At 41.7% G+C, this 17,100-nt stretch overlaps 1 protein-coding gene across 3 annotated transcripts in view; it reads right to left on the bottom strand.

The window, feature by feature from the left end:
• Positions 1-17,100, bottom strand: part of EDRF1 (erythroid differentiation regulatory factor 1) — a 73,540-nt gene that overhangs the window by 17,126 nt on the left and 39,314 nt on the right. Inside the window, exon 25 of one of the 3 annotated variants that reach the window (XM_053584206.1) lies at positions 1,024-1,855. The exons of 1 other annotated variant lie outside the window; for it this stretch is intronic. In XM_053584206.1, coding sequence (XP_053440181.1) covers positions 1,681-1,855 — 175 coding nt within the window. In that variant the 3' untranslated portion in view covers positions 1,024-1,680. Of the gene's footprint in view, positions 1-1,023; positions 1,856-17,100 lie in introns of those variants that run through there. One more of the 3 variants, XM_053584207.1, reaches the window with a different exon arrangement.

Genomic DNA, 17,100 nt, shown 5'->3' with positions numbered 1-17,100 from the left:
TTCATTAACCCAAAGATGGTATTATTAATGGAGTTTCAAGGTTGAACTAGCAGAGACGAGACACTTTTGCCCTGTTGTTGCAGGTGCTGTAAGGGGAAGCTTTACAACTTGAGCACGACTTTAAATATTTCAGTGATTAATTTTTGTAAACAGATGCAGATCTGTCCCTAAGACAATGCAAACGAAATAAACAAGGAAGCAAACGGAGAGAGAGGACTGCTGGGCTGTGACGGGTGTCAACTTATGGCTGATGAAAATCTGTGTAAGAGAAAGCAAGCTATAAAAATTCAGCTTCAGGTGGCGCCTGTGGCTCAGTCGGTAAGGCGCAGGCCCCATATACCGAGGGTGGCGGGTTCAAACCCAGCCCCGGCCAAACTGCAACAAAAAAATAGCCGGGCGTTGTGGCAGGTGCCTGTAGTCCCAGCCACTCGGTAGGCTGAGGCAGGAGAATCGCCTAAGCCCAGGAGTTGGAGGTTGCTGTGAGCTGTGTGAGGCCATGGCACTCTACCGAGGGCAATAAAGTGAAACTCTGTCTCTAAAAAAAAAAAAAAAACCCAGCTTCAGCTAGTTTATTTCAGACGGTACTTAGTACAGTTCAGATTCCTCACAGGTGTGGCTGCGCAGGAGCTGCTGCCAGCACCACAGGTCCCAGCGCCCACAGGCCCTCAGAGTTGGCAGCACCTCCCTTAATGCTGGCCTGCAGCAGGGTCACACACAAACCTCAACACAGCACGGCAGTCTGTCTGCTTTACGTGCTATACTACTTTTCTTGAAATTAGGGTACAATTACGAAGGAAAAATACATCCTTGTACAGGGGAGGCATTACAAAAGGGTATGTTTGTATGCAACTGAACAACAGCCAGGTAGCAGCAGCAATAAGTAAAATATTCTAGTGAGAATTTAATGAATGGCAGAATTTCACTTTTAATGTTTTGAGCTTTACTTTATAAAGTTTATTAATTAGATTGAGTTCAAATCAAAACTCAATGTGAAGAATGCAAAATGGAAAAATACAAAGACACTTTAAATAAATAGTTTATTTAATCAAAATAGTTTTCTTACCTTATTCACATTTTCAAGTTTAAAATAAAAAAAGGGTAGTACCTATTCTTGATCATCATATAAAGTCAAAGAAGTGAATCCCTTCAGAACATGCATTAAATGCAGTGAATTGCACCAACAGCTAGTCTTTGAAAAATCTTGCACTGACGCTCAGAAAAGGGCACACTGTTCTTCTGTGCAACATAGAAGAAAACATTGTAGACGTGCAGGAGGTTTCTATAACCCACCCGAACCTGTAAAATCATTTGGATAAAAGTTCTCTTGACCAAAGTAACATTTTTTATCCAAAATAATCATATCTTAAATCCATATAGCTGAACATACTTCAAAAATAATTAAAAGTGTAATAGCATCACAGCAAATCTATTGAGGTACTATGCACTTCTCAGGGAAATAAATGCTGGAAGCTGTAAGTCTGATTCTGATTTTAGCACTTCAAATGAAGCCAAAAAACCTCAACCGCAATTTGTCTGTTGTAAGAAATAACTCTGTGTTTCCACCGCTGTACCTGTTTTAAATGGATATTTCCCTCATATTTAATGAATGAAGCACCAACAGGCAAACCAGCTCCTGTGTTTGAAGGCACTGACAGCGTGCTGTGGGCTCCTCTGTGCCCATCACTGACCAGAGCCGCCACTTGCTCCCCCACCCCCGCGGGCAAGATGGCCCAGCAGACGGATGACGACGTCGATTCTTTCCAAAAGACTTGCATTTTTGTTTGCAGTAGCTCTCAAAAGCTGGGAGTAAACTTGCTTGTTGGTTTTGAGGACTACATCTTCTTCAATGTTACTGCTGGGTTAAAAAAAAGATAGTTAAAGGGAACTTGGATATCCACCAATAAATAGTTCAGAGATCCAAAAAAACCAATGAGAATGGCTCCAGAGTCACTTTTCAGAGAAGCAGGTTGTCTGCCACTGTCCGTTTCTTATCTACTTTCGTACACCTATTATTGCTCGTGGGTCTGTTTTTAGACATTTCCATACATCAAGTAAAAGCAGTGCTCATTCCTTACACAAATATTTGAGTGCCATTATGTACTAGGAACTGGTCTGGGCAGTAATAAAACAGACCAAAAAAGCCCCTCCCTTTGTGGAATTTGCATTCTATTGAGGTAAGGGTTGGGGGGTAGGGACATCGTGGGGGAAGCAGGCATGAAACACAGCAGAGGTCAGCAGGGCAGAGGGAAGCTCACAGGATGCTGGTGAGCACACATCTAAAACAACTGGCCGGTTGCAGGCTCTAGAACTGTGCCCTTGGCCTCCAGACACAGGTTCTGACTTCCATTTACTCTAACAGTGTCCATGTGACTTCTGTATGAAGAATGCCCAAAAAGATGGCGACCGAGTAATAGCTTCCCTGCAACTGGGCACGGTGAGTCTGGGGAGACAAGACTCCAGACATCTCTGGCTGTGATATCTGCCAATAATCATCGCTTGGAGGATACAGGGAGTCAGCAAGGGACTTCTGGACCCCAAGAGGAGGACAAAATCAGTGTGAAACTGGCAAGTGGTTGTGTGTGTTTCATCGACTTAATCATGCCAGCAACCGTTGAGTACAAGCAGCAGTGAGACTGCAAACTGGAAAGGCCTTACCTCTGAACTGTTTCAGTGTTTTTGGACTTGGCACTCAGTTGAACTGCCTTGGGGAGAGCTGAGGCAGGAGTGCGGAGAACTTTGGACATTGTCCGGGGCCCCAGACAGAGCCACTGAGCTGGGCTGCAGGGAACCATTGTGTGAGAGAACTGCCCCAGCAAGCTCCGCCCTCAGGGTCCCAGAGCAAGGAGCGGGTGGGAACTGAGCAGCCTAAAGGTGGGGACTGAGCTGCCTTATAGCCTTAACGCTTAGAGGCAGAGTGAAACGGTTTGGGCACACTGGAGGCTCGGGCTGTTGCCCTGGGTAGAGTGCCGTGGTGTCACAGCCCATAGCAACCTCAAATTCCTGGGGGAAGTGCTGCCTGGACCTCCATAAGATCTGTGCCACGACCCCGCACCACCTGGGCCTCCACATGCCCTGACCAGGAACTGCAGGAGCCGTGCAACCCTGTGTCCTCCCTCCTATGTCTTCCCAGCCTCCACAATGGCCCACTCATCTGACCAGGGGTACTGGTAGCTACGTACCCTCTGAAGTCCTCCCTGCCTCTAAGCAGAGCCCTTCTCCTGGCCAGAGACTGCTGGAGCCTTGGGGTCTCTGTGCCAAAGTCACTGGGTGCCAGGCACTCCCAGAACTGTGCGCACCACCTCCCGCCCTGTTGCTGGATCCGGGTGTGTCACACGCTGGAGCTGCTACCACAGTGAGAACTCCCTAGCTGGAGCAGCCCCAGAGGAACTACACATGGTTGGTCACTCCTTACAAAGATCAAGCAACAATAGAGTGATCCTGCTGGGATCTAATACTGGAGAGACACCTCCCCAACTCTGAGGACAGCCAGAGGCAACAGTGAAAAACAATCATGAGGTGAAATCAACAGAAAAACTCTGGCAATATGAATAATCACACTAAATCAACTCCCTCAAGGATCAATGGGGAAGACACAGCACAAGATCCCATGCACAAACAAATAGCTGAGATGTCAGAAATCCAATTCAGAATCTGGATAGCAAATAAGATCGAATTAGAATTCCAAGCACTAACCCAAAAGATATCTCAAGAATTCAACTAATTCAAAGATCAAATGACCAAAGATTTTGACACATTGAGACAAGAAGTTGCAGCCCTCAAAGATCTGAGAAACACAGTAGAATCGCTCAGTAACAGAATGGAGCAAGCAGAAGAAAGGATTTCTGACATTCAAGACAAAGTTTTCGAACGCTCCCAAACTCTCAAAGAGGATGAGAAATGGAGGGCAAAACCAGATCACTGTCTCAGAGAGCTCTGGGATAATTCAAAGAAAACCAATATTCGTCTTAAAGGGATCCCCGAAAGCGACAAAGTGGCTTCACAAGGCACAGAGTATCTTCTCCATGAGATTATGAAGGAGAACGTTCCAGACATGCCAAGAGATTCTGAAATTCAGATAGCAGACAGTTTCAGAACTCCAGCACGACTCAACCCAAATAAGACATCCCCCAGACACATCATAATCAATTTCACTAAAGTTAATATGAAGGAGAAAATTCTGAAAGCTGCCCGATGAAAGAAAACCATTACCGACGAGGGGAAGAATATTAGAATAACTGCAGATCTCTCTGCTGAAACCTTTCAAGCTAGAAGAGGATGGTCATCGACTTTTAATCTCTTAAAATAACTTTCAACCCAGGATCCTGTACCCAGCTAAACTGAGCTTCATTTATGATGGAGAAATTAAATACTTCAATCACATTCATATGTTGAAGAAATTTGCGATAACTAAACCAGCTCTCCAAGATATTCTCAGACCTATCCTCCATAAAGACCAGCGTAATCCTCCACCACAAAAGTAAACTCACCCAGAAAATTTTGATCAAATTCCAACTTCCACAGTCGCAAAAGGATTAAAAATGTCCACTGGACTCTCCAAAGGCTTATCATATTCTCAATTAATGTGAATGGTTTAAACTGTCCTCTAAAGAGGCACAGGTTGGCTGACTGGGTACAAAAACTCAAGCCAGATATCTGTTGCATACAAGAATCGCATCTTACATTAAAAGACAAATACAGACTGAAGGTGAAGGGATGGTCATCTATATTCCAGGCAAATGGAAAGCAGAAAAAAGTAGGCGTTGCAATCCTGTTTGCAGACGCAACAGGCTTTAAAACAACCAAAATAATTAAGGATAAGGATGGACACTTCATATTTCTTTCTTTCTTTTTTTTTTTTTTTTTTGTAGAGACAGAGTTTCACTTTATCACCCTAGGTAGAGTGCCGTGGCATCACACAGCTCACAGCAACCCCCAACTCCTGGGCTTAGGCGATTCTCCTGCCTCAGCCTCCCGAGCAGCTGGGACTATAGGCACCCGCCACAACGCCTGGCTATTTTTTTGTTGCAGTTTGGCCGGGGCTGGGTTTGAACCCGCCACCCTCGGTATATGGGGCCGGCGCCCTGCTCACTGAGCCACAGGCGCCGCCCGACACTTCATATTTCTTAAAGGTAATACTCAATATGATGAGATCTCTATTATTAATATTTATGCACACGACCACAACGCACCTCAATTTATAAGAGAAACTCTAACAGACATGACCAACTTGATCTCCAGTTGCATAGTAGTTGGAGATTTTAACACCCCTTTAGCAGCGCTGGATAGATCCTCCAAAAAGAAGCTAAGCAAAGAAATTTTAGATTTAAACTTAACCATTCAACATCTGGACTTAACAGACATCTACAGAACATTTCATCCCAACAAAACTGAATACACATTCTTCTCATCAGCCCACGCAACATACTCCAAAATCGACCACATCCTAGGCCACAAATCTAACCTCAGCAAATTTAAAAAAATAGAAATTATTCCTTGCATCTTCTCAGACCAGCATGGAATAAAAGTTGAACTCAATAACAACAGGAATCTGCATACCCATATAAGAACATGGAAGCTTAACCTTATGCTGAAGGATAGATGGGTTATAGACGAGATTAAGAAGGAAATCACCAAATTTTTGGAACTAAACAACAATCAAGACACGAATTACCAGAACCTCTGGGATACTGAAAAGGCAGTCCTAAGAGGGAAATTTATAGCACTGCAAGCCTTCCTCAAGAAAATGGAAAGAGAGGAAGTTAATAACTTAATGGGATATCTCAAGCAGGAAGAATACTCCAACCCCAAACCCAACAGAAGAAAAGAAATAACCAAAATCAGAGCAGAATTAAATGAAATTGAAAACAAAAGAATTATACAACAGATCAATAAATCCAAAAGTTGGTATTTTGAAAAGATCACTAAAATAGATAAACTTTTGGCTAACCTAACCAGGAAAAAAAAGAGTAAAATCTCTAATTTCATCAATCAGAAATGGTAATGATGAAATAACAACAGACGCTCAGAAATTCAAAAAATCCTTAATGAATACTACAAGAAACTCTACTCTCAGAAAAACGAAAATCTGAAAGAAATCGACCAATACCTGGAAGTACCCACCTACCAAGACTTAGCCAGAACGAAGTGGAAATGTTGAACAGGCCTATATCAAGTTCTGAAATAGAATCAACTGTACAAAATCTCCCTAAAAAGAAAAGCCCAGGACCAGATGGCTTTACATCAGAATTGTACCAAACCTTTAAAGAAGAACTAGTACCTATACTACTAAACCTCTTCCAAAATAAAGAAAAAGAAGGAATATTACCCAACACATTCTACGAAGCAAACATCACCTTGATCCCCAAACCAGGGAAAGACCCAACAAGAAAATTATAGACCAATATCAAAAATTATCAAAATTATAGACTAATGAATATTGCTGCTAAAATACTCAATAAGATCCTAACAAACAGAATCCAACAACACATCAAAAAAAATATACACACGACTAAGTGGGATTTATCCCAGGGCCTCAAGGCTGGTTCAATATACGTAAATCTATAAATGTAATTCAATACATAAACAAACTAAAAAATAAGGACCATATGATTCTTTCAATTGATACAGAAAAAGCTTTTGATAATATCCAGCATCCCTTCATGATCAGAACACTTAAGAAAATTGGTATAGAAGGGACATTTCTTTTTTTTTTTTTTTTTTTTTGTAGAGACAGAGTTTCACTTTATCACCCTTGGTAGAGTGCCGTGGCATCACTCGGCTCACAGTAACCTCCAACTCCTGGGCTTAGGCGATTCTCCTGCCTCAGGCTCCAGAGTAGCTGGGACTACAGGCGCCCGCCACAACACCCGGCTATTTTCTTGTTGCAGTTTGGCCGGGGCTGGGTTTGAACCCACCACCCTCGGTATATGGGGCCAGTGCCCTGCTCACTGAGCCACAGGTGCTGCCCAGAAGGGACATTTCTTAAACTAATAGAGGCCATCTATAGCAAACCCACTGCCAATATCATACTGAATGGAGTTAAGTTGAAATCATTTCCACTTAGATCAGGAACCAGGCAAGGTTGCCCATTGTCTCCATTGCTCTTTAACATTGTAATGGAAGTTTTGGCCATTGCAATTAGGGAAGAAAAGGCGATCAAGGGTATCCACATACGGTCAGAAGAGATCAAACTTTCACTCTTCGCAGATGACATGATCGTATATCTGGAAAACACTAGGGATTCCACTATAAAACTTTTAGAAGTGATCAAGGAATACAGCAATGTCTCAGGCTACAAAATCAACACCCATAAATCTGTAGCCTTTATATATACCAACAATAACCAAACCGAAAAAACAGTCAAGGACTCTATTCCTTTCACAGTAGTGCCAAAGAAGATGAAATATTTGGGAGTATACCTAATAAAGGATGTGAAAGATCTATACAAAGAGAACTATGAAACCTTAAGAAAAGAAATAGCTGAAGATGGTAACAGATGGAAAAACATACCAGGCTCGTGGCTGGGAAGAATCAACATTGTTAAAATGTCCATACTACCCAAAGCAATATACAATTTTAATGCAATTCCTATTAAAGCTTCATTGTCATATTTTAAAGATCTTGAAAAAATAATACTTTGTTTTATATGGAATCAGAAAAAACCTCGAATAGCCAAAACATTACTCAGAAATAAAAACAAAGCAGGAGGAATCACGCTACCAGACCTCAGACAGTACTATAAATCGATAGTGATCAAAACAGCCTGGTACTGGCACAAAAGCAGAGAAATAGATGTCTGGAACAGAATAGAGAACCAAGAGGGTGGTGCCTGTGGCTCAAGGAGTAGGGCGCCAGTCCCATATGCCGGAGGTGGCAGGTTCAAACCCAGCCCCGGCCAAAAAAAAAAAAACACACACACACACAAAAAAAGAATAGAGAACCAAGAGATGAATCCAGCTACTTACTGTTATTTGATCTTTGACAAGCCAATTAAAAACATTCAGTGGGGAAAAGATTCCCTATTTAACAAATGGTGCTGGGTAAACCGGCTGGCAACCTGTAGAAGATTGAAACTGGACCCACACCTTTCACCATTAACTAAGATAGACTCTCACTGGATAAAAGATTTAAACTTAAGACATGAAACTATTAAAATACTTGAAGAAAGTGCAGGGAAAACTCTTGAAGGAATCGGCCTGGGTGAATATTTTATGAGGAGGACTCCCCAGGCAATTGAAGCAGTGTCAAAAATACACTACTGGGACCTGATCAAACTAAAAAGCTTCTGCACAGCCAAGAACATAGTAAGTAAAGCAAGCAGACAGCCCTCAGAATGGGAGAAAATATTTGCAGGTTATACCTCCGATAAAGGTCTAATAACCAGAATCCACAGAGAACTCAAACGTATTAGCAAGAAAAGAACACGTGATCCCATCTCAGGGTGGGAAAAGGACTTGAAGAGAAACTTCTCTAAAGAAGACAGACGCACAATCTACAAACACATGAAAAAAAGCTCATCATCCTTAATCATCAGAGAAATGCAAATCAAAACTACTTTGAGATACCACCTAACCCCAGTAAGAGTAGTCCACATAACAAAATCCCAAAACCAGAGATGTTGGCATGGATGTGGAGAAAAGGGCACACTTCTACACTGCTGGTGGGAATGCACACTAATATGTTCCTTCTGGAAGGATTGGAGAATACTTAGAGATCTAAAAATAGACCTGCCATTCGATCCTATAATTCCTTTACTAGGTTTATACCACAAAGACCAGAAGTCACAATATAACAAAGATATCTATACCAGAATGTTCATTGCAGCCCAATTCATAATCGCTAAGTCATGGAAGAAGCCCAAGTGTCCATCAACCCACGAATGGACTAGCAAATTGTGGTACACGTATACCATGGAATATTATGCAGCCTTCAAGAAAGATGGAGACTTTACTTCTTTCATGTTTACATGGATGGAGCTGGAACATATTCTTCTTAGCAAAGTATCTCAGGAATGGAAGAAAAAGTATCCAATGTACTCAGCTCTGCTATGAAGCTAAATTATAGCTTTCACATGAAGGCTATAACCCAACTACAGCACAAGACTATGGGGAAAGGGCCAAGGAAGGGGAAGGGAGGCGGGAGGTTTTGGTGGAGGGAGGGTAATGGGTGGGGCCACATCTAAGGTGCATCTTAGAATGGGTACAGGGGAAACTTACTAAATGCAGAATACAAATGCCTACATACAGTAACTAAGAAAATGCCATGAAGGCTATGTTAACAGTTTAATGAGAATATTTCAGATTGTATATGAAACCCGCACATTGTACCCCTTGATTGCACTAATGTACACAGCTATAATTTAACAATAAAAAATTAAAAAAAAAAAAAAAGAATGCCCCTCAGCTCAAGAGTACTACACAGTACTCTGTCTCAAAACTGTTTTTAAAATTTACAGTTTGCTCTGAAAATACAATATTGACACCTGATGATGGTTCAATGTATTATACTTTATATTATTACTGGAAAAGGCCAGTAGTTACATGGTAGTCAGCACATGGCAGTTCATTTCTAACACCCTTTTGTTTCCCCTTAATGAGTCCATATGCAACAAAGACCCCTAACAGCTGACAATTCTATTGCGCTTTACAGTGCACATGACCACATCTAAGCCTAGTAACAACCCTGTCCCCTCAGAGAGGCAAGACTAGTTAGTATTTTTATTTTGTAGATGTAAAGGCTAAGGCCCAGAAAGGTTAACTAATGATTTGGATCAAGGTCAAAATGTCACATTTTCTAATTTCGAATGCTGTGCAAACTCTATCACCCATTCCCCTTCCTATTCCTGGCTCCAATCATTCCTCCTCCACAGGACCCACTGCCCTGTCCTCAGAGACCTGTTCCCCTCCTACCCTCACCCCATCTCCTTTATCAGGCATATTTCTTCTATTCCCCTAATGCCACCACAGCACAGTAAAAGTGACTGGTCAAAATGCATTCAATGCAATCTGGGCCTAAGCTTCACTGTGTTTGTTTTTAGAGAGAGTTAATATTCACAAAACTTTTAATGATCTTACAGAAAATCTAAATTACTCTTTGACAGTACATAAGGCAGTAGCATTTAATAATTCAAAAAAGTATCTGAAATATAAATTATTTTCCATGGACAATGATATCACATTGTCATTTTAGCTGGGTGCCTAAAGGTAACTAATGGCTGCCAGGATGTCTTTTAAATCCTTTAATTTGTTCTGATCATACTTCTAAATCATAAATTATTTTCCAATCTTATAAATGATGCCCTTCCTTAATCTAGTCTCATCAACAGTTTCATTAAACTATGACCCTTGCTCAAGGGTTCCATTTTTTATAGGGTTTTCTTATACCCAAAGGTAGTAACTTATATTCTTTTATTTTCCTTTTCACTAATTTTTTTTTTTTTTTTTTTGAGACAGAGTCTCACTTTGTAGTTCTTGGTAGAGTGCCGTGGTGTCACAGCAACCTCGGACTCCTGGGCTCAAGCGATCCCCAGGAGCTCAGCCTCCTGAGTAGCTGGGACTACAGGCGCCCACCCGCCATAACGCCCGTCTATTTTTAGAGATGAGATCTTGCTCTGGCTCAGGCTGGTCTGGAACCGTGAACTCAGGCAGTCCAGCCACCTGGGCTTCCCAGAGTGCTAGGATTACAGGTGTGAGCCACCGTGCCTGGCCTCTTTTCACTGATCTTAACCAAATATCAAACACACATATCTGGCTTGAACTAAACCATACATCCAAAGGATTTATTCTCCCCAGTGCATAGAGGGCCTCCCGAATCTCCAGGGATTACTTGTACTTTTTAGTTTTTCATTTATTTTAAACCCCAAAGCTACCAAAGTGTCAAGAGGCCCCAATCTACAGCAATGAGTTTTAAAATACAGTATAAGAATAAATAAATTCTTAATCCAAAAAGAAAATAAATATCCAACCTAACAAAACTCGCATTTCTAGCAGGACAATGACAATGTAGTTGTCATATATGAAGAAGTATCTGTATAATCTGAAAATGAAAAACAAATTTTATAAGGCTGGCGCGGTGGCTCACACCTGTAATCCTAACACTCTGGAGGCCAATGCGGGTGGACTGTCTAGCTCATGAGTTCAAGAACAGCCTGAGCCAAAGTGAGACCTTATTTCTAAAAATAGCTGGGCACTGTGGCAGGCACCTGGCCTACAGTGCAGCTACTTGGGAGGCTGAGGCAGAGAACTGCTTGAGCCCAAGAGTTTGAGGTTGCTGTGAGCTGTGACACCACACCACTCTACCCAGGGCAACAAAGTGAGACTCTATCTCAAAAAAAAAAAAAAAAAATTAATTTTTTAAGCAAATTAAATGCACTTTAATTTTCTTAGATTTTACTGTAATTCTATTCTATTCTTTTTTTGCTGGCAAAGAGATAAAGGGGGAAACTAGCAGTCAAAACAAAAAATAAACTTAATACAGTTGTGCCTCAATGTCCACGGGTGATTGGCCCAGGAACCCTCAGAAAACAAAACTTTGAGGATATTCAAGTCCCTGATAGAAATCTAGTGGTGTCTGTGTATGATCTATACACAGCCTCGTGTACATGTTACATCACCTCTAGACTATTTGTAATAGATTCCTAATACTATGTAAATAGCTGTTATACTGTATTGCTTTTTAATGCATACTTAAAAATATTTTTAATAAATATTTTCAATTGTGGTTGGTCAAATTTGTGGACATGGAATCCAGAAACACAGAGGCCCGTTTGTATTTTCTTTAAGGTCTCATTTTGATTTACTTGTATTCAATGAACAATAAAACTACAGATGTTTTCATTTGCATAGCAGTAAAACATGAAACAGTTGTTGACTTAATGACTAATCTTTTTTTTTTTTTGAGACAGAGCTCAAGGTGTCGCCCTGGGTAGAGTGCTGTGGCATCACAGCTCACAGCAACCTCCAACTCCTGGGCTCAAGCGATTCTCCTGCCTCTGCCTCCCAAGTAGCTGGGACTACAGGCGCCTGCCACAATGCCCAGCTATTTTTTTTGGTTGCAGACATCATTGTTGTTCGGCGGGGTGGGCTGGATTCGAATCCGCCAGCTCAGGTGTATGTGGCTGGCACCTTAGCCGCTTGCGCCATAGGCGCCGAGCCAGTATCTTTCTATTTTGAAATTTGTCAATGTATTTATTATGTTAGCACAGTCACACTTCACATGTCTTTTCTTTAATAAATCTTGAAAAAAAAACAAATTAGCTAAATAAGACTTTATGCATCATGTATGAAAATTCTAGATTAAAATATTTTAAATAAAATATTAATAAATGGAATTAACCAAATAGAACATTTTCTACTAAAATGAAAATTACTTATGTCATACATATGACTGTTACAAGACTGACATTATTACCTGTGACCAGTTACTTAAATGATCAACTTGTGAAAAATCAATAAATTACTATTCCTGACACATCTTATACATTGGCACCTTGTGGAAACCAAGTAATCTACCCACTGCTGTTAGGCAGGAAAAGTCAGACATTTTTTCCATCTGTTACCACATACACTACCTCCTTTACTTTTTGGCTCTTCAGAAAAACAACGTTATCTGCTAACTCACAGAACATACATCAGCATGCCTTGCTGCGTACCAGAACCAGGATATGGTACAGACACCAAGGGTTAACAAGTGCATGGAAGGAGATAGTGGCATACCTAATACTGAGATTTTCCCCAAATAAAAGCTCTTCTTAGGTTAAAGGGAATTACTTAAAAGGATTTTTTTTTTTTTTTTTGACAGAGTCTCACTTCGTCACTTTGATAAGAGTACTGTTATGTCACAGCTCACAGCAACCTCAAACTCTTGGGTTCACATGATTCTCTTGTCTCAGCCTTCCAAGTACCTTGGACTACAGGCATCCGCCACAATGCCCAGATATTTTTAGAGACGAGGTCTCGCTCTGGCTCAGACTGGTCGAACCTGTGAACTCCAGCAATTTCCCGCCTCGGCCTCCCACAGTGCTAGGTTACAGGTGTGAGCCACCATGCCCAGCCTTTAAAAGAAATTATTGAAGGGGGTCTCTAGTCAGGTTGTAGAGAGCTGGAAAAAACGTCATCACTTTTACAACAAAACCACAACAAAGCTGGACAAACTATAAGGTCATGACTTTTTTTGTTGTTGTTTCGGCCGGGGCTCTGGCATATAGGACCAGCACCCTACTCTTTTGAGCCATAGGCGCCACCCGGTCATGACTTTTTTTTAACCTATCAGAGATGTGGGGTCATGGGGCAACCAACTAGTCTGAAATCCAAGGAGAGACAGGCTGATACAGGAGGAGAAAGAAGAGGACTTCCTTACCTGGGCAGATGCAGCCAGACACCAGTTAAAGGTTTAGCTAGAATAATGAATGAGGTGGTAGGGGCTAAGTGAGGGCTGGCCATAGTGTGGGGCCCTGGCAGCCGTGGGTACTGGAGGAGTTCTCACCTTCTTGCAGACTCTTCTCCAAGGACCTCACCATGTGCTCCAGTATAAGACCAGTGAAGGGTCCTGAAAAAGTAACCCCCCTGGTATAGAAAGGGTAACCACCGTGTGGGTAGCTGCTGTGGCAGGGGCAGACAACCCCACCCAAAACAAAAGCCTTAGGGGTGGGAGGATTACAGACAAAGAACTCTGTCAACTTGAGGGCCCAGAAGGGAGCTGAAAAAACACTCCACCCTTGGGGGAGGGCAGGGGCAGTGGGAAGAGTACAGCCTGAGACATGGTGTCTACCTGATACTAAGGCTTACTCAAAACAACCAAGGAATGCTGGCAATCCACCCCCATCCCCAACAGGCTAAAAAAGCACTGAAGGACAAGTGATGGTGGCATGTGGCTGGCAGAGCCATCGGAGGTGAAGACCCTTTCTGAGGTACAACACAAAGGGCCCATCTAGAGTTGAAGCTGGAGCAGCCTCGAGAATCACCTCTGCAGATCTGCCCCATCCTACCCACAGGGACTTGCTAGGAGAACATGAAGGCGGAAGGGAATGGAAGGTAACTATGGCAACAAAAATTCCCAGCTACAGCTCAACTCCAGGCTAGGGAAATGAACTCAGATCAACTCCCTACACTAAAGGCATAGCAGGGGAAAGATACAAAAGCTTTCCAGGTTAAAAAAAAAAAATTATTTCCTTCAGTCTCTACTGTCCTACATGAGATACCCAGTTTACAACAAACAATTAAGAAATGTATTAAAGGCAAAGTAAAAAACGATTCACTGCCAAGAGACAAAGACTCAAAAGAGTGACTGGGATATGACACCGACCCTGGAAGTCTTCCCTACAATGGCTATAATTAGCAATGTTAAAGGCTCTAATGGAAAATGTGGGCACCATGCAAGGTCAGATTGGTAATTTCAGCAGAGACAGAAACTATAAAAAGAACCCAGTGGAAATGCTGGAAACAAAGAACCTTGTAAGAGAGACAAACAATGCCTTCAGCAAGTTAACTACAGATTACACAGAACTAAGTGTGGCTCAGTGAGCAGGGTGCCGGCCCCATATGCCGAGGGTGGCGGGTTCAAACCCAGCCCCGGCCAAACTGCAACAAAAAAATAGCCGGGTGTTGTGGCGGGCGCCTGTAGTCCCAGCTACTCGGGAGGCTGAGGCAGGAGAATCGCCTAAGCCCAGGAGTTGGAGGTTGCTGTGAGCTGTGTGATGCCACGACACTCTACCGAGGGCCATAAAGTGAAACTCTGTCTCTACAAAAAAAAAAAAAAAAAGAATCAGTGAACAAATCACCCAAACTAAACCACAAAAAGAAGAAAAGGCATAAAAATCCACAATAGAACATCTAAGAGCTGCGAAACAGTATCAGTTGAATGTAGGTATAATTGGAACCACAGAAAAAGAAAAGGAACACAAGAGAGGATGGAGCAGGAAAAATAAAAACGCCAAGGGTAGGGGCTAGAAAGCACCGTGAAACAGCACACCTGGGCACACCATACCCAAACTGCAGGGGATGGGACAGGACAGAAAACCTGGAGGAAAAAAAGATACATTACAAACCGATGAACAGAAGTAAGAATCACAGCAGAATTCCCATCAGAAAACATTCAAGCCAGAAGACAATGGACTGACATCTTTAAAGTGCTGGGAGAAAAAGACGGTGAACCCAGAATTCTGTACCTTGCAAAAAGATCTTCTAAAACACAAGAAAGGAATGAAGACTGAAATGATCACAAAGACTGCTAGCAGACTTACCACGACAAAAATGTTAAAGGACGTTTTCAGGCAATAGAATTATGATGCCAGGCAGAAAATGGTCCCCAAATGAACAGGTAGAGAACACGGAGGTGGAATAAATGAAGGGCACGAAGCTCCTTGTTCACTTTATTATGGCCAGTTTGTGTCAAATCTTTATTTTTAACTTTAAAAGTAACTGTCTAAAGCAAAAACTAGTACTAGTATATTATGTGTTTATAACATATGTAGAAGTACATCTATGGTCATAATACAAATGAGGGGAGGAGAGAATTAGGAATACACTGTTCTAAGGTCTTTATAATACCAGTGAAGTAGTACAATATTATTTGAAGGTGGCTTCTGATTAAAGATGTATAATGCAAACTTCAGGTCAAATGCTAAAATAATTAAAAACTGGCCCAAGTAATAAATCAATAGTGAAATAAATGTAATCATAGAAAATGTTTAACCCAAAAGGCAGAAAAATGATCGCATTAAATATGGTCTACAAATACCATTTTTAAGACTGGATTACAAAAAAATCAAACTCAAGTATATGTCATCGGTAAGAGACTGAATTTTAATATAAAAGACATGCGAATGGAAAAAGATACTAGCAAAAAGAAAGTTACATTACTATCCAAGAAAGATATTACATAGTGATGTGTGGGTGAACATTAGGGAAGTTTGGATTATGGGAATAGAGTTAGATTGATATAATAACGAAATGATTACATGAAATCCTTTTTTTTTTTTTTAAGACAGAATCTCACTTTGTTGCCCATGGCATCACAGCTCACAGCAACTTCAAACTCTTGATTCTTTTGTCTCAGCCCCCCAAGTAAGCTGAGACTATAGGCACCCACCACAACACCTGGCTATTTTTAAAGATGGGGTCTCATTCTTGCTCAGGCTGGTCTCGAAACCATGACCTCAGGCAATCCATCTGCCTCAGCCTCCCAGAGTGCTGGAGTTACAGGTGGGAGCCACAGCACCCAGCCGAAATGTCCCGTGCTCAGGATCACGTATGCAGGATAACAGGAGCAGACAGGAGCCTCCACAAAGAACATACTCTACGGGGGGCTTCATGAGACAGCTTGGCACAAACATCAAAGCACTTCAGGAAAAGGGCCTGCAAAGGCCTGCCTGAACTCAGGTGAGCTTCAGGAACAAGGTCTGTAAGGGCCTGGCTAGAGCCTGAGAGGGCTTGGGAAGCCATTTTAAGATTAAGTAGGACCACACAATACTCTAAGAACAATCCTGAATCCTAGAACAACAGAGCTTCAAAAATACATGAAATAGGACAGTGCTGAAAAGAGAAACAGTTATACCCACAGTTGTGGCTGAAGACTTCACACTCTTCTCTCAGTAAACTACTGGCAGCAGTAAACCAAAACTCCCTGAAAACACAGAAGCCCTGAAGGATGCTATGAACACACTTGACCCAACCTACACTGACACAACACTCTCCCCAGTCCCGGGACACTCAGATTCGTTGAGCGCACATGGAACTGCCAAGATAAACCATATTCTAGGTCTTAAAGCAAATGTATACAGATGCAAAAGAGAACATACCAAGTTACGGTCTCAGCACGGAACAGAATTAAACTAGAAACCAGTAACAGAAGACATCTAAAAAGTTCCAAGATTTAGACTTTAAATAGCATACTTCTAAATAACAAATGGGTGAAGGAGGAAGTCTTGGGATACAGAATATTATTTTCAAATGAATGAAAAATAAAATATATCAAGATGTGTTATATGCAAAAAAAGCAGTGATTAGATTTTTAGAAGCAAATTATGTTTTTGTTTGTTTCAAGAGACAGAGTCTCATTTATCACCCTTGGTAAAGTGCCGCGGCACCACAGCTCACAGTAACC

Source organism: Nycticebus coucang, chromosome 3 (assembly GCF_027406575.1).
Source record: "Nycticebus coucang isolate mNycCou1 chromosome 3, mNycCou1.pri, whole genome shotgun sequence".
NCBI lineage: Eukaryota > Metazoa > Chordata > Mammalia > Primates > Lorisidae > Nycticebus > Nycticebus coucang.
This window is presented reverse-complemented; position numbering and strand designations above follow the sequence as displayed.